We start from the raw sequence: 20,433 nt of genomic DNA on the forward strand, positions 1-20,433 counted from the left end.
CAATATTTGGGAAAATACAGTGAGGCATAATTTTCTCTAAAATACTTTTAAACTGGAAGAACCTGTCCCGATTGGTATTTTTAAATCACTGATGAATGATCTTGAGACTGATTCCCTGACCTGTCAATGTTTTTAATTTGCTGTTTTTGATTTTGTTGTAGTCTTATGAATTCTATGGTTTTTACTAGATTACTTGTAGTTTTTCATGTTGTTTGTCTGTAATTTTTGTAATGACTTGGTGCTGCCTATCTTGGCCAGGACGCTCTTGAAAAAAAAGAGATTTTAAATCTCAATGAGCCCTTCCTGGTTAAATAAAGGTGAAATATTTGTTTTAAATTTTAAATATGGATGTTGAGGGAGAAGTAATAGGCATCTAGGCAAGTTAGAGAAACACCAAATAGGAGTGTGAAAATCTTTGTCAATTGGATATCCTGCCATAGCCACACAATGCCCCATCTGGTGGTCAGTAAAAATACAGTACCCAGACTGTAAAAAAAACATTGAGTTGGTTGGTTGGTTCACTATCAGTGGTGTGCATTCATGGATGCCAAGAGAGGCCAGGCTTCCCCACAAAATTCACCAAGAAAAAAATATTTTAAAAACATAAAATAATGTATATTTTGTGTTTAATCCTTTTCCTTCAAATCACAAGAGGCTGGATGTACAGTCGTGGCCAAAAGTTTTCAGAATGACACAAATATAAATTTTCCCAAAGTCTGCTGCCTCAGTTTGTATGATGCCAATTTGCATATAGTCCAGAATGTTATGAAGAGTGATCAGATCAATTGCAATTAATTGCAAAATCCCTCTTTTCCATACAAATGAACTGAATCCCCCCCCCAAAAAAATTCCACTGCATTTCAGCCCTGCCACAAAAGGACCAGCTGACATCATGTCAGTGATTCTCTCGTTAACACAGGTGTGAGTGTTGACGAGGACAAGGCTGGAGATCCCTCAGTCATGCTGATTGAGTTCCAATAACAGACTGGAAGCTTCAAAAGGAGGGAATCATTGTTCTTCCTCTGTCAACCATGGTTACCTACAAGGAAACATGTGCTGTCATCATTGCTTTGCACAAAAAGGGCTTCACAGGCAAGGATATTGCTGCCAGTAAGATTGCACCTAAATCAACCATTTATCAGATCATCAAGAACTTCAGGGAGAGCGGTTCAGTTGTTGTGAAGAAGGCTTCAGGGCACCAAGAAAGTCCAGCAAGTGCCAGGACCGTCTCCTAAAGTTGATTCAGCTGCGAGATCGGGGCACCACCAGTAAAGAGCTTGCTCAGGAATGGCAGCAGGCAGGTGTGAGTGCATCTGCACGCAAAGTGGGGCAAAGATTTTTGGAGGATGGCCTGGTGTCAAGAAGGGCAGCAAAGAAACCATTTCTCTCCAGGAAAAACATCAGGGACAGACTGATATTCTGCAAAAGGTACATGCATTGGACTGCTGAGGACTGGTGTAAAGTCATTTTCTCTGATGAATCCCCCTTCCGATTGTTTAGGGCATCTGGAAAAAAGCTTGTCCGGAGAAGACAAGGTGAGCGCGCTACCATCAGTCCTGTGTCAGGCCAACAGTAAAGCATCCTGAGACCATTCATGTGTGGGGTTGCTTCTCAGCCAAGGGAGTGGGCTCACTCATAATTTTGCCTAAGAACAAAGCCATGAATGAAGAATGGTACCAACACATCCTCCGAGAGCAACTTCTCCCAACCATCCAGGAACAGTTTGGTGATGAACAATGCCTTTTCCAGCATGACGGAGCACCTTGCCATAAGGTAAAAGTGATAACTAAGTGGCTTGGGAACAAAACATCGATATTTTGGATCCATGACCAGGAAACTCCCCAGACCTTAATCCCATTGAGAACGTGTGGTTAATCCTCAAGAGGCAGGTGACAAACAAAACCCCACAAATTCTGACAAACTCCAAGCATTGATTATGCAAGAATGTGCTGCCATCAGTCAGGATGTGGCCCAGAAGTTAATTGACAGCATGCCAGGGCGGATTGCAGAGGTCTTGAAAAAGAAGGGTCAACACTGCAAATATTGACTCTTTGCATCAACTTCATGTAATTGTCAATAAAAGCCTTTGACACATATGAAATGCTTGTAATGATAATTCAGTATTCCATAGTAACATCTGACAAAAATATCTAAAGACACTGAAGCAGCAAACTTTGACTTTGAGAAAATTAATATTTGTGTCATTCTCAAAACTTTTGGGCACAACTGTACTGTATCTCACCAGAGAAAGCATCTGAGCAAGTGAAACAGCTCCCCTCTGTCACTGTATGTGTAGTTCCAAAAGAGTATGACATTGTAGCCACCTGTAGCATTGAATGCAAAGGAAGCCAGCGAGCATTTGATCTCCCATGATGAAACAAGTATAAAATAATCAGCATTGAGCTAAACTGAGTGAGCTCAACTGTGAATGTTCCTAGCGCACCAAAAAAAGTGTAAAGGGAAGCCAAATTGGATTTGGTGTGAATAGTGGAGCTCCTGTTTCCTTTGCGACTTGCGGTAACTCACAGTGCTTCTAAATCCATAGTTGTTTAGTGGTCCGAAAATGTCAGAAACAGTAACTTGCTTGATCATGCTGTAGGTCCTGTAACTGTTTGCTACATGCAATATGCTTTGTGGACTTCACTGGACAGAGGTTGCTTGTCGCTTTTGCGATGAAACAAAGCTGTAGTTGAATTTATTCTGCCACTTTGTCCTCTTATTGTCTCAGCCTTTAGGTCTATATATCACGGCCGCAAGGCACATGAACTAACAGGTTATAGAGCAAACAACGCAATTATCACAACACATAGGTTGTAATATGGCTTTTCTTACCCACGAACTGCTACTGTTCTGATATGATAATTATCTATAGTGAAGTAATACTACACTTCTAGACCTATTTGCTATCTCGTCTTTGAATGTCAATATTAAGTATTTAATTTCAAACCCAAATGTGCAGCATTAAACCTATGGTTCTGTCAGCTTCAATAAGATAGGCCTACACCACGGACACTATTATCTGACATGCACGCATGCGCACACGCGCACACACACGTCCCGCCCAACTATGAGAGAGCTAGCTCAACATTAAGCAATACAGAGTTCAGGCTGCAGTCTGTAGGTATAGAACGCTCACTGTCTAGGAAGAGGTGTGGGTGCTGCACTGTGACTGCCACTGACAAACCGCAGATCAGGGCATACTGTTACCCTGTGACACACAGTGGGAGCTATTCCTGAACTTGTACAAGTTCCAGCTGGACCAGATTCAAGTCAGACTTCAGCAAATGAAAAGGACAGGTCAGCTGCACCATGATTAGCAGACACACCTATCAGTCATATTCACAACTTCCGATTGTACACGGCCCATTCTCTATGTAACTGAAGTATAGTTGATGAAAATACATTTATCTACAAATGCCAACCCTATGAAATTAGGCGTGCAGAATTGCTTGACACATTAGCCTTCTTGTGAACTCTTTAACAAAAACATAAAGGAAATACAGACCATCTATTTCAAAGCTTCATCAGGCGCTATTTTCCCACTTCAGACCCTTTCCCGCCATCTGATCAACATGTGATGTCGTTCATGGTAATCTATCAATCTCACGTGGATGTGGTCATGCGCAGAATTAGATTGAACAAAACTGGGACCTACTACTATTAGTAGGATCTTAATTTTAGTTTTAGTGTAAATTCCTTGCATATCAAGTTTATATTTGGTCAAGTGCAAAAGTGCCTAGCACTTACACAGCAGGAAATCTCATGTGCAGTTTACAAAGAGACAAAAACACAACAGACAATGTCAACCACCCATCCCATTCCTTCTTCCTCTCTATCACACATCTTCCGGCCTGCCTTTTGCACTTGACCAAATATAAACTTGATATTTCTTGGCAGACGGACAGGTTGCAACAGGGAGGAGTCTCACAGTTCTGTTCAGTCCAGGACAGGCTGAAGGACAAACAGACACAAAGGTGCAGGAAGAGAAAAGGACAAAAGACTGACCAACAAAATTAAAGGTGAGTTAAACTTTTTGGATAAAGAACAGAAAGTTTTTACAGGTTTTATGGTATTTGTTTAATTTTTGCTTCCCAAGTGTTTCCCATTTCAGATCACCAGTAATATCAACTGGCCTATGGCATGGCTTCTGTCTGTTTTTAAACTTTACTTTTCATTTAGGTATTTAAAACACAATATTTATCAAATGTATTTGACTTCATTTGAAAATGACTAGGTTAGACATTTACTGTCAGTTAACATGTATTGTGAGCCATTTTAATGGGATATCTTATTTATGAAGGTTTATTGAGAGCTGTAGCTTGACCTACTTACTGTTGCTGGGGTAGAGGAGCCACAATACAAACCTTTAACATGGATAACGTGTGGGCCTGGACCTGGATAATTTCATCTTGTCTATAGGGTGTAATAAATTACCTTGAAATATAATAGCACTTTTCTAAAAGGAATAAATCTACTCATCTGAACATAGCCTACTGCCTCTCTGTCTACACAAACATAGAAACTAATTCCCAGTTCTATCCTCTGTCCATTGGTTTAAGAGTTGTCTGTCTGTACTCCACAGGAATGGCGTCTCCTGCATCGATGGCGGCCCGCAGGGTATTATCTGCTGCATCACACGCAGGCCATGAGGGAGGATCAGGTGTGTGTAATGTACTTAACTCTTCTCATATTGTGTTCTATATTCTGTGCCCTACTGCCTGCACCTTTTGTGTTCAGTTGGGCTTCTGGGTTTAACATTAACAGAGGTTTGTGGAAAGTTGGCAGTCTTCCTCTTACATTCATTAAATGTTTGTGCTCTGCTGTATTTAGGCCTGTCAGGTGACTTACAAATGTATCATATTGTAATTGAGGTGCTTCTGTCCTGCATGTCAGAGCCTGAGACAAGGAACCAAGGCGGAGTCGCTGAAATCTGAAATGGATCATCAGTGTTTTGGAGCTGCTCTGTTACTTAGTTATGCTGGTGTTGTGATGTACCCAAGCCTTGATAACTCAGGGTCACACAGAACCGTTGAGTCTGATCTAGCGGAAATGGTTTGACCTCCACAGCTAGGACCTGGAAGATCCTGTCGTTTGTGTTGGCCCTACCTGGTGTGGCCGTCTGCATCGCCAACGCCTACATGAAAATGCAGCAGCACTCCCATGAACCCCCTGAGTTTGTGGCCTACTCACACCTTCGCATCCGCACCAAGGTGATACAGGAGGCACTCTGATAACCAACAGACTAACTTCACTCACAGTTCATCATCTACATGTTAGGATTGGTAGTAGTAGTGGGATGTCTTTCTGAACATAGGTCTAGTTTTATCCAATCTATCCTGAATGATGAAAACAACTTTCTCTTTCAGAAATGGCCCTGGGGTGATGGCAACCACTCTCTCTTCCACAACCCTCATGAAAATGCTCTTCCTGAGGGCTATGAGGGCCCCCGCCACTAAGGAAACCTAACTCTATGCTGATCATCCACCTTCCCTGATTGCTACATGCTGAATAGCTGTAATCTATAGCTCTAATGAACCTGGCATTATGCTACTAACCAAGGGGCCAATTAGCAACACTACTGACTGTGGTTCTCTCAGTCAGATAGAAATAAAAAATATACTAGTTTTACTGTATCACACACACACACTGAGTGGCTTCTCATTTGTTTACCTCTAACTGTCTGATGTTATGTGTAAGATGAATGGAACTAGTATGTAAACATACATATATTCCAGTTCTGAACACCAAACATACATTGAGAACAGACCAACACAGACGTTGGCTGTGCGTAGTGGGTGTGGCCTTGCTCTTACCACAGAACATTGGCTGTCATTTTCTATTCATTTCCCGACTATTCTACATGTTGAATCACCACTGTTCGTCTGAGCACCGAGCAGGTGACCTACTGCGCATAGTCAACATTCGTGTTGATCTGTCTTGTCCTTTAGATACAGTATTCCTTTTCAGACAGGACAAAAGAGAAAGACGTCTAAACAGATTTATTGAGGAGCGTGGATTCACATGAGGGGAGTGAAAGCTGATCTCTGTTATCGTCACCTTGCAGCTACTCCTAAAGTTCACTTTATTTACAGCATATACAACATGGCACCCAGTCCCACCCTGATTATTAGAGTCATCCAAGTCAATAAAGGACATTTACAGGACAGCTGTGTATATTTCAAAATCAAACTGAAAATATTTAAAAAAGTTAACATTACATGCAACAAAAGTATTTAGCATATTACGTTATGCCAATATATTTTAATTATAATACAACTTAATTTACAGTGCACCATGAGATAAAAAATGATTTCCCTCATGATTCTGTCTGAGAACCCATCCCTTTAAATGGTAGCATGACTACTTTAAATATAAATGTAATATTCTGAAGAAAATAATTCACAACTTCAATTACTTTGTAAACGCCAATATTGGAATATAACGGTTATTTGTTGTGAGACAAAGACAGATATTCACAAGGAAGGAAGGCTTTTCACAATGACAAACGTTAAATTCAGTGTCATTGGAGAGACAATCACATGATCTCATACCATCCCTAATAAATCTATTTGATCCTGTTTCTCCTCTCCTCACCTCCATCTCCACCCAACACCCCCCCCCCTCCTCCTCAGCTCAGGGCCATGGTGGCCAGACTCACTAGGTCATGTTTCAGAGTCTCTGTACAGTCTGCCTCTTTGGCCAGTCTGCGCAGGCAGTCTGCAGCCAGGGAAGAAGGGCGGGGCTGGGAGAAGCCCTGAGAGCCCAGCAGTAGGGACAGGCAGGCCCTGCCCAGTCCAGGATAGCTGTACCGTTGGGAAAACCAATACACCTGTGGTAGGAGGGTCCATCTACCAGGACCAACTTTAGAGTCCTGTACAGAATCCGCAACCTTCTGTGTGTTTGAAACACTCCTCAGTTTAGAACGTCTTTTGCAGCACTTTGAGGCAGAACTTGATTTCAGCGGATTGACACAAGTCTCCAGTCCTGAGGTTGTCGTTGGTGCACTAATGCCCTTCTGGCCTGGTCCAGGGGCAGAGTGCCGTCTACCCTCAGTCTGCTGACAGGGTTGGAGTCCAGAGCCATGTAGTGACTCAGCCTGGCCTGCTGTCACTGTGGGGGCCAAGGAGTCTGTCTGGGCCTCAGAACCACTCAACTCTAGTCCAGATGTGCGGTTTGCCAGGCTCTCGTCAGCAGACTCTCCCTCTGACCCATATTGGTCCATGTTAGATGGAGGATTTTTGCCAACGTCTGCAATTCGACCAGCATTCTTGGCAGAGCAGGACAGCAAAGACACACACAGATCCTCCACCTCCCTCTGCAACTCCGTCACCAAAAACCTACAGGCCCCCATCATCGTCTCGGCTAGGGGGGTCTTCTGGAAGCCCTGTGCCTCTGGTGAGGGTTCTTCTGCCCCGTCTCGCCAGACACCCAGCCCCTCAGAGGCCAAGGATCCCAAAATCTGACACTCTCCTCTGCCTTCTCTCTCCGTCTCATCCCCCTGTTCCTCTGCAGTCTCTCCGTCCTTGTTCAGGCGACAGCCATGCAGATAGTGCAGTACAGGTAGCAGCATGCCTTGGCTCACATCCCTGATGGGGATGGCCTCCCCAGTTCTCCCTTGTGCCTCTCCAAAGCCCCCCCTCAACAGGGCCCTGAAGTACTCTGACCCCACCACCTCAGTTCCCTCCGCCCCAGCCACTGCTTCCCTATTGGCTGACACCTGGCTCCCATCATCCAGCAGGAAGAGGAGGTCAAAGGTTGAGTCATTGTAAGGACAGATATTGACCAGACGAGGCTTTTTTAAGGGAGGGGGTGAAGCTTTACCGGTTTGTGAGACTGACAGGGGTTTGATAGGACTGAGTACCCTGCACCTTCTTTTAGCCAGTACTGTTTTGGGGCAACCCATCAGACTAGAGAGGCATCCAATCAGCAGGGAGAAATATAGAGAGTGGAGCTGGGGGGCGGAGACATGTTGCGGTGAGTTGAGACAATCTGAGAGGAGTCGTCGGCATTCACTGGTGTGATGGTCTTCCTCTTCCTCATCCTCATTACATCCAAGGGGCTCCAGAGCCAAGAGTAGACCACCGTTGTCTAGAAGAAGTTTCTTCAAGAGAACCTTGTTACTGTTAGGGAATACAAGTTGATGTCAGATTACAGTTGGTGGAATGATAAGAAATGTATAACAGTGCCATTTCACACAAAACAATTTGACTTACCCATTTACTAGTGGTAGAGACAGAGCACAGTTCAGCTTGTCTGACTCTGAGCCTGACAGCATCACATGGCTCAGGACTCCAGAACCAAATCCAGACTCACACTGAACACGTAGATTACTAAGCAGAGCAAGACCTAAAGACAATAAATTATACCCAAAACGTTACAGCAGCACCATTACAAACTAAAAACCAAACTTTATGATCAAGTACATCAATTAAACTTACCAAGCTGTTTCACTTTGGACTTGACCCTATCAGTCTGCCTCTCTCCAGCTCCCCAACTCTCAGGGTCACTCCCTCTCTGGACCAGGTGATGGCGGATCAGAGCCACTGAGCCAGTCCTGACCAGCGCCTGCAGACAGTTGGGGTTGCAGCTCAGCCGGCACAGCATGCGGAAGCACCTGCCGCTGGGGTCCTGATGCTGGCTGAGGTAGAAGAGTAGGCCAGAGATGATGCCTGAGTTGACAAGAGCAGCGCTGGGGTCCGTGGCATGAGAGAAGCGTGAGAGCAGCAGCAGGATGGGAGACTCTGGGGCCCAAGGCTCAGGGTGGTAGGGGTGGTGGTAGGCCTGGGGTCGGGACACTGTGGGAGGGGTGTCGAGGGGCACCACACTGGAGCGGGTGGTTGAGGGGACACGTGGCCTTTTCCATGGAGGGGAGGAGAACTTGGATGGGGAGACGGAAGTGAGGGGTGGAATAGTGGGGGAGGGGAGAGAAGAGGTAGAGGAGCCGGGCTGGGCTCGGGGGGTGGAGGTAGAGGAGCCGGGCTGGGCTCGGGGGGTGGAGGTAGAGGAGCCGGGCTGGGCTCGGGGGGTGGAGGTAGAGGAGCCGGGCTGGGCGGTGGAGGTAGAGCAGCCGGGCTGGGCTCGGGGGTGGAGGTAGAGGAGCCGGGCTGGGCTCGGGGGTGGAGGTAGAGGAGCTGGGCTGGGCTCGGGGGTGGAGGTAGAGGAGCTGGGCTGGGCTCGGGGGGTGGAGGTAGAGGAGCTGGGCTGGGCTCGGGGGGTGGAGGTAGAGGAGCTGGGCTGGGCTCGGGGGGTGGAGGTAGAGAAGGGCAGAGGGACACAGGGAGACAGATCAGCGGTTTTTGAGGGAGATGACATGTGGACCTGAGCTGGAGAACTCGTTGAGGTAGATGGGGTGGATTGACTCTGAGATTTGGGTGCGGATAAGGGAGTGGAGGAAGGTAGTGAGCTGGTAGGAGATAAGCATTTTAAAGGGGAATGACAGTCAGTGGAAGAGGTTTGGGGAGAAGAAGGGATATGAAGACTCCCCCAATCTCCCTCCGTGCCTCCAGAAGAGTCAAGAAGATCCCCCTCAGAGGAGATCAACCCTTCAGACACCAACCAGGACCTGGAGGAGCAACAATAGGACAGGTCAGATAACTATTTTTACAAAACTCAAGTAATTCACAGGTGCACAAACCCAGAGGGGGGCAAAGGTGAGTCTGTTCACTCACCTCAGGCTAAGAAAGCTGGATGACCCAAGGACATGCTCCTTCCCCATCTCCTCTTTCCTGTTCCCCTCTGGGGGAGGGAAGTCAAATGAGTCGAAACATGACGTAGACAGCAGCTCTGACGCAAACATGGTAGAGGTGAGGCTCACATCCATCTTCCCAGCAGATGGCTCCTCACCTTTAGCCAGCTCCACTAACCGAGCAACTAGCAGGGGGACTATTCCCAATTCTTGTAAATGTTCCAGGGCAGCTTCGTCATAGACAAAGTCAACACAGGCCAGAATGACCAATCGGTCGAGGGGGTGGCTCCGATGGACACCAAGGAAGCCAATTAACACCTCCAGACCGCCGCTCTCCTTCACTTTGGCCCGGTTCACTGCCTCTTTGCAGCATAAGCAGAGAGCCTTGAGGAACACTCCAGACTTCAGGCCGTCCTTCTTGACCTCCTCCGTAAACTTCTGGATTACCCCCAGGGAACCCACCAGAGGACGTAAGCAGCCTTGAGTGCACATGTTGGCCAGGGTTTTCAACGCAAGCTCCTCAAAAGGTTTAGCGGCCTCTCCCGAAGCCATGACACCTAGCTGAGCTAGAACCCCAGATCGGGACACCTCTCTAGCACACTCTACACCACAGCTCCTGGTGAGCTCATGGAGGGTCCGGAGTGCTGCTCTCCTCAGCCCCAGAGGGTACTCTGGAGCAATGAGCGGGGCGAGAGCAGTCAGAGTACCCTGGGTGAGCAGTAAAAGGCGGTTTGAGGGGGTGTCTGCAAGGTAGAGGAGGGCACGGGCAGCTGACTGAGCACACTCTAGTTTAGAGGAAGGGGCTTCCAGTGGGTCATCAGAGGGAGGGGATGGGGCAGATGCAAGAGAGATGCAGAGGAGCAGGAGTGGAACACCACCTGTGTCGAAAACAGAAAAGCAATTATTTTTCAGGGACAAAATCTAATGTTCAACTTATACAGTACCAGTACTCATTCAAGGGTTTCTTTATTTTTACTATATTGTAGAATAATAGTGAAGACATCAAAACTATGAAAGAACACATATGGAATCATGTAGTAACCATAAAAATGTTAAACAAATCAAAATACATTTTATATTTGAGGTTCTTCAAAATAGCCACCCTTTGCCAAGTGTGTGCAAAGCTGTCAAGGCATTCTCTCAACCAGCTTCAAGGCATTCTCTCAACCAGCTTCACCTGGAATGCATTTAAATTAACAGCGTTAAAGTTTATTTGAGCCAATCAGTTGTGTTGTGACAAAGTAGGGGTGTATGCAGAAGATACCCCTATTTGGTTAAAAAAAAAAGTCCACATATGGCAAGAACAGCTCAAATAAGCAAAGAGAAATAACAGTCTTTAATACATTACATTTACATTTAAGTCATTTAGCAGACGCTCTTATCCAGAGCGACTTACAAATTGGTGCATTCACCTTATGACATCCAGTGGAACAGCCACTTTACAATAGTGCATCTAAATCTTTTAAGGGGGTGAGAAGGATTACTTTATCCTATCCTAGGTATTCCTTAAAGAGGTGGGGTTTCAGGTGTCTCCGGAAGGTGGTGATTGACTCCGCTGTCCTGGCGTCGTGAGGAGTTTGTTCCACCATTGGGGGCCAGAGCAGCGAACAGTTTTGACTGGGCTGAGCGGGAACTGTACTTCCTTAGTGGTAGGGAGGCGAGCAGGCCAGAGGTGGATGAACGCAGTGCCCTTGTTTGGGTGTAGGGCCTGATCAGAGCCTGGAGGTACTGAGGTGCCGTTCCCCTCACAGCTCCGTAGGCAAGCACCATGGTCTAATAGAACTTTAAGACATGAAGGTCAGTCAATCCAGATACCTTTTAAAGTTCTTGAAATTTTCTCAAGTGCAGTCACAAAAACCATCAAGCGCTATGATGAAACTGGCTCTCATGAGGACCACCACAGGAAAGGAAGATCCAGAGTTACCTCTGCTGCAGAGAATAAGTTCATTAACTTCTTGGTGACAGGGGGCAGTATTTTCACATCCGGATGAAATGAATGCCCAAATTCAACTGCCTGCTACTCATCCCCTGAAGATAAGATATGCATATTATTAGTAGATTTGGATAGACTCTGGGACTCCAGATTTCTAAGGGACCTTCTTGCAGTTCCTAGCGCTTCCACTGGATGTCAACAGTCTTTAGAAATTGGTTGAGGTTTTTCCTTTGTAATGAAGAAGTACAGCCATCTTGAACGAGGGTCACTTGAAGTGTACTGTTACGATAGAGGTGCATGACCAGAAAGCTAGCTACAGTTTGTTTTCCTCCTGTATTGAACACAGATCATCCCGTCTTCAATTTTATCGATTATTTACTTTAAAAATACCCGAAGTTGTATTACAAAAGTAGTTTAAAAAGTTTTGGCAAAGTTTACAGGTAACTTTTGAGATATTTTGTCGTCACGTTGCAAGTTGGAACCGGTGTTTTTCTGGATCAAACGCGCCAAATAAATGGACATTTTGTATATATATTGACGGAATTAATCGAACAAAAGGACCATTTGTGATGTTTATGGGACATATTGGAGTGCCAACAAAGAAGCTTGTCCAAGGTAAGGCATGAATTATATTTTTATTTATGCGTTTTGTGTCGTGCCTGCAGGATTGAAATATGCTTCTCTCTCTTTGTTTACGGAAGTGCTATCCTCAGATAATAGCATCGTTTTGCTTTCGCCGAAAAGCCTTTTGAAATCTGACATGTTGGCTGGATTCACAAGTGTAGCTTTAATTTGCTATCTTGCATGTGTGATTTAATGAAAGTTTGATTTTTATAGTAATTTATTTGAATTTGGCGCTCTGCATTTTGCCTGGCTTTTGGCCAGGTGGGACGCTAGCATCCCACATATCCCAGAGAGGTTAAGAGTCACCATCCTCAGAAATTGCAGCCCAAATAAGTGCTTCAGAGTACAAGTAAGACATCTCAACATTAACTGTTCAGAGACTGCATGAAATCAGGCCTTCATGATCAAATTGCTGCAAAGAAACCACTACTAAAGGGCCACTAAGATGAGACTTGGGCAAAGAAACACGAGCAATGCACTTCAAAAAGGTCTTCAAAAGCCAAACAGATTACCGACCATTTCAAATCCCACCGTACCTTCTCCGCTATGCAACCTGGTTTCAGAGCTGGTCATGGGTGCACCTCAGCCACGCTCAAGGTTCTAAACGTCATCATAACCGCCATCGATAAGAGACATTACTGTGCAGCCGTATTCATCGACCTGGCCAAGGCTTTCGACTCTGTCAAACACAACATTCTTATTGACAGACTCGACAGCCTTGGTTTCTCAAATGATTGCCTCGCCTGGTTTACCAACTACTTCTCAGACGGAGTTCAGTGTGTCAAATCGGAGGGCCTGTTGTCCGGACCTCTGGCTGTCTCTATGGGGTGCCACAGGGTTCAACCTGGCCGACTCTCTTCTCTGTATACATCACTGATGCTGCTCTTGGTGCTGGTGATTCTCTGGTACACCTCTACGCAGAGGACACCATTCTGTATACTTCTGACCCCTCTTTGGACACCAGACACTAACCCCCAGACGAGCTTCAATGCCATACAACTCTCCTTCCGTGGCCTCCAACTGCTCTTAAAACGCAGGGGAAACTAAATGTATGCTATTCAACCGGTCACTGCCCGCACCTGCTAGCCCGTCCAGCATCATCACTACTCTGAACGGCTCTGACTTAGAATACGTGGACAACTACAAATACCTAGGTGTCTGGTTAGCCTGTAAACTCTCCTTCCAGACTCACATTAAGCATCTCCAATCCAAAATTAAATCTAGAATTGGCTTCCTATATCGCAACAAAGCATCCTTCACTCATGCTGCCAAACATACCCTCGTAAAACTGACCATCCTACCGATCCTCGACTTCGGTGATGTCATCTATAAAATAGCCTCCAAAACTCTACTCGACAAACTGGATGCAGTCTATCACAGTGTCATCCGTTTAGTCACCAAAGCCCCATACACTACCCACCATTGCGACCTGTACGCCCTCGTTGGTTGGCACTCGTTTCATACTCGTCGCCAAACCCACTGGCTACAGGTTATCTACAAGTTTCTGCTAGGTAAAGCCCCGCTAGGTAAATCTCAGCTCACTGGTTACCATAGCAGCACCCACTCGTAGCATGCGCTCCCGCAGGTATATCTCACTGGTCACTCCCAAAGCAAATTCCTCCTTTGGTTGTCTTTCCTTCCAGTTCTTTGCTGCCAATGACGGGAACGAACTGCAAAAATCTCTGAAGCTGGAGACTCACATCTCCCTCACTAGCTTTAAGCACCAGCTGTCAGAGCAGCTCACTGCACCTGTACATTGCCCATCTATCTGCCTCCCTCATCCCCATACAGTAAATATTTAGCTTGCTCCTTTGCACCCCATTATCTCTACTTGCACATTCATCTTCTGCACATCTACCATTCCAGTGTTTAATTGCTATATTGTAATTACTTCGCCAACATGTGATGGTGTGGGGGTGCTTTGCTGGTAACACGGTCAGTGATTTATTTAGAATTCAAGGCGCACTTAACCACCATGGCTACCACAGCATTCTGCAGCAAAACACCATCCCATCTGGTTTGAGCTTAGTGGGACAATCCTTTGTTTATGAACAGGACAGGTGAAGCTGGTTGAGAGAATGCCAAGAGTGTGCAAAACTGTCATTAAGGCAGCTACTTTGAAGAATAAAAAATATATTTTGATTTGTTTAACACTTTTATGGTAACTCCGTGATTCCACATGCCGTATTACATAGTTTGATGTCTTCCCTCTTATTCTACAATGTAGATAGTAGTACAAATAAAGAGAAACCCTGTTTCCAAACTTTTGACTGGTACTGTACTACAAAACAAAAATACTAATCAGAAAGTGATGTACAGACAGACACAGGCAGCCAAAATCATTATTACATTTTTTTTTTTTAAACTTACCGGCAGAGTGGATAAGTGTGGAACTCTCTGGGTCCATGGCCAAGTTCCCCAAGGCCCGGGCTGCTCTGTTCTGGATCGTCTCCATGGCTACATTCTTCTTCAAAATACCCACTAAGAGAGGAAGAGCAAACTTATATTTCTGAAATTCTCACCATCATGTGAAATGAATGATTTAAACTTATTGTGATAGTCACTTGCCCACAATAGATATTCCATCAAGCCTCCTAACCTTTAGAGGGGAGAAAAACATTAAATATCATAATGTAAGTCACCACTGTCCAACTTTTCATACTAAACATTCATATTCAATCAATGGAAATGTGTAGCAGCCCTGATTTGTCCTACACCCTTCTGTCTCACCTCAACTCGTGTCTGTCTCTCAGTGCAGCAGTTAGCCAGGATGCTGAGAGCCAGGTCCAGAGTCTTCCTGGAACACTCAGGGTGCTTTAGCAGGTCCAGGAGAGTGCGCAGTCCACCCTGGCCTCGGAATCGAGCTATCCCACTGCTTCCTCCTTTAATGTGCTGTGTGCGGATGGCCACCAGTGCTCGCCACTGCCCAGCTTTGACCCTCTTGTCCAGCTGTCTGTGTCCACTGGTGTCCGGCCCTGCAGTGCCTGGCTTGTGGTCCTCGGCTGCTGCTCTCTCAGGTTTAGAGAGCTGTGACAGGCACCAGGTCAGAGAGGTCTCTGGGGAGGCTGAGGACACTTCTCTGGGGTTGCTTGCCCATGTCCCATGTTTCTGGATCCCTGGCACTGGCTTTGACGCCATGATGCGACTAATTGTCTCCAACCCACCTGCTCTTCTGCTTATCCTCACTAACAAGTCACTTCAGACAGAAAGTGATGACATGGATGATGACAGGGGGACTGAGGGGCAGAAATGTGGATCATTATTTTTGTGCATTTGACTTTTCAATTTTCTTAGGCTACATCACAGTTATACAGTATTAAACATGGTTAACAAATTATCTCCTCTTGTGTATTTTCATCTTAATCCATTTCCAAAGTTTGTCAAAAAAAATCTGGAAAATAACAAAAATGCTACCAATACCGGCATGACAAGTGGAAGAAATTACCCTTTGACCCCACTTCTTAGCAATGCTGCTGGGAGTTGAAGTTTGTAAACCTCTCGTCCACTCCCAACAAAGACAGGCCTCTGTATGCGAGAAGGCCCAACAAACAATCACAGTGCGTTATTGTGCGAACACAAGTGCTGTAATCTTTGTTTTTAAGTCCCATCTCAAGAGTAATAAAGTATTTGCAATGACTAATTATTCCCACCGACATAATTAATTCAATCAAACGAAGAATAATCGTTTTAGCTAGCCGCTAACGCCATCTTTTAGCTGGACGATAAACAGGAGGCGCCACGAAAAGGGGAGGGATGTGTGAAGGGGTGGGTCGTTCTATTTAATCATGGGCCTTGTAGTCTCAGCTGTTTTACAACTATCAGAATTAAGTAATATTTCTCTATGAAAAATAACATTTCCCAAAACGTGTATAAATAACTCCTGGTTTCAAGCCATATCTATAGCAGCCGGTGATTGTTGTTAAGTAAGCTAAATAAATATTGTTTCGTTAGAACTATAAAAACTACATTTTCCATATTGCTCTACGATGCAATGGCTACGCTCACTGGGAGGTGCTGGAAACAAGTATGGGGTTGTTGTTATATTCATCGTTTTAGTTGATGCGGGGGAAAAGATAATCGCATGCCATAGCAGAGTTGTTAAATTATTGGTTTGAATTGCTTGTCATATCCTACTTCAAACACATTTTATTGTCACTGAGTAACACAATGGATATTATTGAGACGGTTGTAACAGAGAGTATTGAAGTAGATGAAACTCCAACGGCGTCCAGTTTGGCAACAGATAAATCGAAAGCAGGTCAGTGCAACTTGTCAGCAGATTGCATTCATCGTTATTTGCGAGGAGCTCGATGAGTTTGTGGTTTATCACAGATATTTATCAGAATAATTTGAATCGGCTCTCAAAGTTTCTCAGTAGGGCACGTTTCTGTAAACACACGGGCTACGAGGAAAACACCTGACAAATTAATAAACAACATTTAACAAAACGTCATTTATTTGTATCTCATTGTTTTTATATATACACATTTATCAACTTCCCTTCTCCAGAGTTTGTATGGACTTTACAAGCCACATGGGAACTTGTCCAAACCCGCCTCGAAATGGACCAGGACTTTGACCAGCCAGTGTGCAAGAAAAAGAAACTGTGGGAGACAGTGGCTGAGAGAGTGACTGCCAAGCTAAGAGCAGCTGGGAGCAAAGATGTCACAGTCAAGGCATATGAGTGTGATCTGAAGTGGCGTAACATGTTGGCCACATACAGGAAAAATGCTGAGAGGTCCAAGAGACTGGGGGCCCAGAGTGTCCACTGGGAGTTCTTCAAGGCCATGCATGAGGTCCTGGGGAAGAGTCGGGAGGAGATCGAGGCACAGCGCAGGTCCAAACTCAACGGGACCAAGCTGGGCAAGGCTATTGCCAGCAAGCGGTTTACCCCATCCTTCCTACACCCTCCCTGACAGCTGCCCCCTTTGCTTCCAGGCCCCCCCAGGATGTCCTGCAGCTGTACATGGAGCTGCAGGAGAGGAAGATGAACATGTGGGCCCAGCAGAAGGCCCTGGAGGAGAGGAAGATAGAGGCCATCAATAATCTAGCCCGTGCAATCTCCAGTTTGTCTCACAGTCAAAACAACAGTTTCCAGCTGCCAGAGTAGCAGTACAGCACACCCGAGCAGAGGAGTTCTCATGGAACTAAAAACTTTTGGATTTTGTGTAATATATAGAAGCTTGTGCATAGAATGAAAGACATCATGCAAATGTTTCTTAAGCGTTCAACCATTCAGCTACTTTGTGTTGTTATGATTTGTCATTGTATACGTTTTTATTATGCTATAATAACACCATTTGACAAAGGAGTTCACTGCAGGAATTCCCTGTAATACCTGTGAATGAGAAGAAGGCTACACGGGGCATATTGTACATAGATCTGCCATAGGATACAAATAATCCTACATATGTATAAAATACAAGATATTGCTGTGATACTCTTCCTTTTAACAGCATTTATATTGTATATTTTATTATCTCAATACAAACACAATTATAAATCACTTTATGTACTTCAGAATCCAACTCTTTGTACAGCAAATCTGCGATGGCTTCCCTTCTCCTCACACCCTCCTCATCACACTCCCCCTCTCCCTCCTGTGTCCCTGCCTCCCTCTCAACCTGTCCGTTGACCACTTTCCCCATGTCCAGAAATACATTGTGGAGTATGCAAGCAGTAAGCACAACTGCTTTGGCTCTTTCATAGTTCCCCATGTCCAAATACCTGAGCCTTTCAAACCTGGCTTTCAGGTCAGCCACAGCCTGGTCCAGGAGGTAAAAATGGGCTTCCAGGGACCTGTTGTAAAGATTTCCCCTGGGGCCACGACCCACTACATACGGGGTCAATATCTGGGCAGAGGCTGGATATCCAACTCGAGCCACTAGGCAGGTCCCCGGGGCATCATCTCAGGGAGCTGTTTGAGTTTGTCCCTCAGAGCACTGGCTCTATCCAGGTCTGAACCCTTGCTGATTCTGCAGTGTATCAACCTGCCTGTATGGTTACACACCAGCTCCAGGTTCAGCCAGGAGTCGGGATGGGCCTCCTTCTTCATCCTCTTTACCTCTGGCACCATGCTCTCCACATCCTGTTTGCCAATGGGCAGGCGGATGGGGATGCGGGTGTGCCCCAAGACTCCCAAGACCCTGGGGACGCCCTTCTCTTCTAAGCCCTTGGCTTTCCCCAGCAGGCTGGAGAGGGGGGAGAGGTTTTCAACAGCCTCAATGCCTGGAGGAGAGAAGGACCAGAAACAAACACAGGTGTTTGTCAGGATATTGTAATTCAGTGATATTCTGCAGTGAGGTTGCCCCCAAAAAAAAAATAATAATAATGTATGGGACAATATACAAACGTTTTTGTGAAAGATAATTGGAAAACATTTCTTGAGTAAATGTATTGATGCCTTTTCATTTTGAAGTTAATGCAATTAATTGAAGGTTATTTGTTGATGTAAAAATCTAAATTGACTGATTTTAAGGTTGTGTCATCCGATTTGGGGTGGTAAGAAATTATTTGGGGGGGAAATGGGGTCCCCAGAAATACTGCCGGATAAAATGGGGTCCCTGCTGAAAACATTTGTATAACACATTGAATTGATCCACATTGAACAGCAGTCAACATACCAGTCGGCCATCTAATTTGTTGGTCCTCAAGTGTGTTCACACGCTCACAAAAGGAAAAGAAGATCCTATGAATGTTTCCTTTTTCCAGTTGGAAACTGGTAGACACAGAGCGATAGCTGAGGCGCCTGGAGAGGAGGGTGAGGGACAGGGATAAGCGGGCACGTCCTGCCATACGGCTCTGATTGTATCTTGAGTTTGAATTCTGGAGGAGATCTGTAATGTACTGAGAGATGAAAAGAAACATAAATCAGATCTGTGCACAGCAAATGGTGTCATCTCAAATCTGCATTAGTGTGGGGAAGGAAAAATAGATCAAGCCACAACAATGAAGAAAAGTAGCCTACTGAAGGCTACCTGAACTGCAGCGTTTTCCTCAGCATCAGTTAACTGTTGAGATTCAGACTCCTCTTCTACATGAGAAAGTGTTGTAAATTCTGTTGTTGACCGAATTTGGTTTTTCTGTTGAGGTTCTTCCACCAGCTGAGACAGTTGTAGGTAGATTGGTCCAGGCTGGTCCTGAACCTTTGCTAGGAGGTTAGCTTCAAGAATTTCTTCCACTGTTCGGTCCAATCGTTGCTCCATCCAGTTCGTCTTGAGAAAGAGGCTCCCATTCACGCTGCATCATTTCGAGCACAGCTCGACCAGCCGAATCAACAGAATTATTATCCATGCGTGTGCGTGGTGCTGAGCGCAGTGGAAAATGTTTGAGAGGACCACCGAAACGTTATCCTGAATACCGTATTTAATATTTTGTTTTGCTGATTCACTCCTTTAAATAGTTTATGGATAATGCCATGATTGTTCAGAACTTGGTCTGCCAACACACTAAATTACAGGCTAGCTAGCGATCTAAAAATGTATAATACAGTGTAACTTATCACAGATACTGGTAACTAAACAAGCTAATTTAGTAAATTACGTTATATCTAACTAGCTTCCTAATCCGCTATGTCCTCAGTTATTGTGTAGATTGCTAGTTAGATACCCGACAGCTGAGTTGGAAATAAATTAGATAGCTAAATATCTGTTCTGTCTAGCTAGCTAGCTAGCTCTCATCCATCCTGCTAAAAACAAAAATATAATCTTCTTCTTTAAAGTTTTATGGCAGACTACACCTATTGGTGTATTGCCGCCATCTACTGTACGGGGTCGTCTTCGATATTATTGCAGCACGAACTATTAAGGTGGTGGAAAAGTACTAAATTGTCATACTTAAGTAAAAGTAAAGATATCTTAATAGAAAATGACCCAGTAAAATACTAAAGTATCAAAAGTAAATGGAATTGCTAAAATGTACTTAAGTATCATAATTACAAGTATCAATTATTTAAACTTACTGATATTAACAAAACCAGATGACACGATTTTTATTGGCAGATAGTCAGGGGCACACTCCAACACACAATTTACAAACGAATCATTTGTGTTTAGTGAGTCTGCCAGATCAGAGACAGTAGGAATGACCAGGGATGTTCCCTTGATAAGTGTGTGAATTGGACCATTTTCCCATCAAAATGTAGAGTACTTTTGGGTGTCAGGGAAAATGTATGGAGTAAAAAGTACATTAT

The 20,433-nt window shown here is 44.9% G+C and overlaps 4 protein-coding genes across 4 annotated transcripts; 2 read left to right on the plus strand and 2 right to left on the minus strand.

Moving 5' to 3' along the window:
- The first annotated feature begins 3,897 nt into the window (after positions 1-3,897).
- On the plus strand, positions 3,898-5,642 carry LOC118372562 (cytochrome c oxidase subunit 6A, mitochondrial). Its single transcript, XM_035758503.2, has 4 exons — positions 3,898-4,019; positions 4,583-4,660; positions 5,068-5,210; positions 5,367-5,642. Exons 2-4 carry the CDS (start codon positions 4,585-4,587, stop codon positions 5,454-5,456), a joined length of 309 nt encoding a protein of 102 aa, XP_035614396.2. The 5' UTR covers positions 3,898-4,019; positions 4,583-4,584; the 3' UTR covers positions 5,457-5,642.
- Positions 5,643-5,984: 342 nt separating this feature from the next.
- LOC118372554 (armadillo repeat-containing protein 5-like) lies at positions 5,985-15,987 on the minus strand. The gene is made up of 8 exons (XM_052518321.1): positions 15,663-15,987; positions 14,973-15,478; positions 14,811-14,841; positions 14,613-14,723; positions 9,669-10,563; positions 8,439-9,562; positions 8,214-8,346; positions 5,985-8,120 (listed from the first exon to the last, which is right to left on the minus strand). The coding sequence occupies exons 2-8, from the start codon at positions 15,378-15,380 to the stop codon at positions 6,629-6,631; spliced, it is 4,194 nt and encodes a 1,397-aa protein (XP_052374281.1). The 5' UTR covers positions 15,381-15,478; positions 15,663-15,987; the 3' UTR covers positions 5,985-6,628.
- A 252-nt stretch (positions 15,988-16,239) lies between these two features.
- LOC127929946 (uncharacterized) lies at positions 16,240-17,352 on the plus strand. Its single transcript, XM_052518322.1, has 3 exons — positions 16,240-16,500; positions 16,752-17,127; positions 17,181-17,352. Exons 1-3 carry the CDS (start codon positions 16,410-16,412, stop codon positions 17,350-17,352), a joined length of 639 nt encoding a protein of 212 aa, XP_052374282.1. The 5' UTR covers positions 16,240-16,409.
- LOC118372551 (uncharacterized) lies at positions 16,677-19,964 on the minus strand. Its single transcript, XM_035758490.2, has 3 exons — positions 19,220-19,964; positions 18,866-19,088; positions 16,677-18,470 (listed from the first exon to the last, which is right to left on the minus strand). The coding sequence occupies exons 1-3, from the start codon at positions 19,445-19,447 to the stop codon at positions 18,127-18,129; spliced, it is 795 nt and encodes a 264-aa protein (XP_035614383.2). The 5' UTR covers positions 19,448-19,964; the 3' UTR covers positions 16,677-18,126.
- Between the last annotated feature and the right edge of the window lie 469 nt (positions 19,965-20,433).

Source organism: Oncorhynchus keta, chromosome 5 (assembly GCF_023373465.1).
Source record: "Oncorhynchus keta strain PuntledgeMale-10-30-2019 chromosome 5, Oket_V2, whole genome shotgun sequence".
NCBI classification, from domain to species: Eukaryota; Metazoa; Chordata; class Actinopteri; order Salmoniformes; family Salmonidae; genus Oncorhynchus; species Oncorhynchus keta.

What these genes read in the sequence shown, in the direction of transcription:
- LOC118372562 (XM_035758503.2), top strand. Translation starts at nt 4,585, where the DNA reads ATGGCGTCTCCTGCATCGATGGCGGCCCGCAGGGTATTATCTGCTGCA. An exon ending in AGGCCATGAGGGAGGATCAG is followed by an intron (nt 4,661 to 5,067) that starts GTGTGTGTAATG and finishes TGACCTCCACAG; the next exon opens with CTAGGACCTGGAAGATCCTG. An exon ending in ACCTTCGCATCCGCACCAAG is followed by an intron (nt 5,211 to 5,366) that starts GTGATACAGGAG and finishes TTTCTCTTTCAG; the next exon opens with AAATGGCCCTGGGGTGATGG.
- LOC118372554 (XM_052518321.1), bottom strand. Translation starts at nt 15,380, where the DNA reads ATGGCGTCAAAGCCAGTGCCAGGGATCCAGAAACATGGGACATGGGCA. An exon ending in CACACTTATCCACTCTGCCG is followed by an intron (nt 10,564 to 14,612) that starts GTAAGTTTAAAA and finishes TTTTCGACACAG; the next exon opens with GTGGTGTTCCACTCCTGCTC. An exon ending in TCCAGCTTTCTTAGCCTGAG is followed by an intron (nt 9,563 to 9,668) that starts GTGAGTGAACAG and finishes TTGCTCCTCCAG; the next exon opens with GTCCTGGTTGGTGTCTGAAG.
- LOC127929946 (XM_052518322.1), top strand. Translation starts at nt 16,410, where the DNA reads ATGGATATTATTGAGACGGTTGTAACAGAGAGTATTGAAGTAGATGAA. An exon ending in AACAGATAAATCGAAAGCAG is followed by an intron (nt 16,501 to 16,751) that starts GTCAGTGCAACT and finishes TCCCTTCTCCAG; the next exon opens with AGTTTGTATGGACTTTACAA. An exon ending in AAGGCTATTGCCAGCAAGCG is followed by an intron (nt 17,128 to 17,180) that starts GTTTACCCCATC and finishes CTTTGCTTCCAG; the next exon opens with GCCCCCCCAGGATGTCCTGC.
- LOC118372551 (XM_035758490.2), bottom strand. Translation starts at nt 19,447, where the DNA reads ATGGAGCAACGATTGGACCGAACAGTGGAAGAAATTCTTGAAGCTAAC. An exon ending in AGGAAAACGCTGCAGTTCAG is followed by an intron (nt 19,089 to 19,219) that starts GTAGCCTTCAGT and finishes TTCATCTCTCAG; the next exon opens with TACATTACAGATCTCCTCCA. An exon ending in ACAAATTAGATGGCCGACTG is followed by an intron (nt 18,471 to 18,865) that starts GTATGTTGACTG and finishes TCTCTCCTCCAG; the next exon opens with GCATTGAGGCTGTTGAAAAC.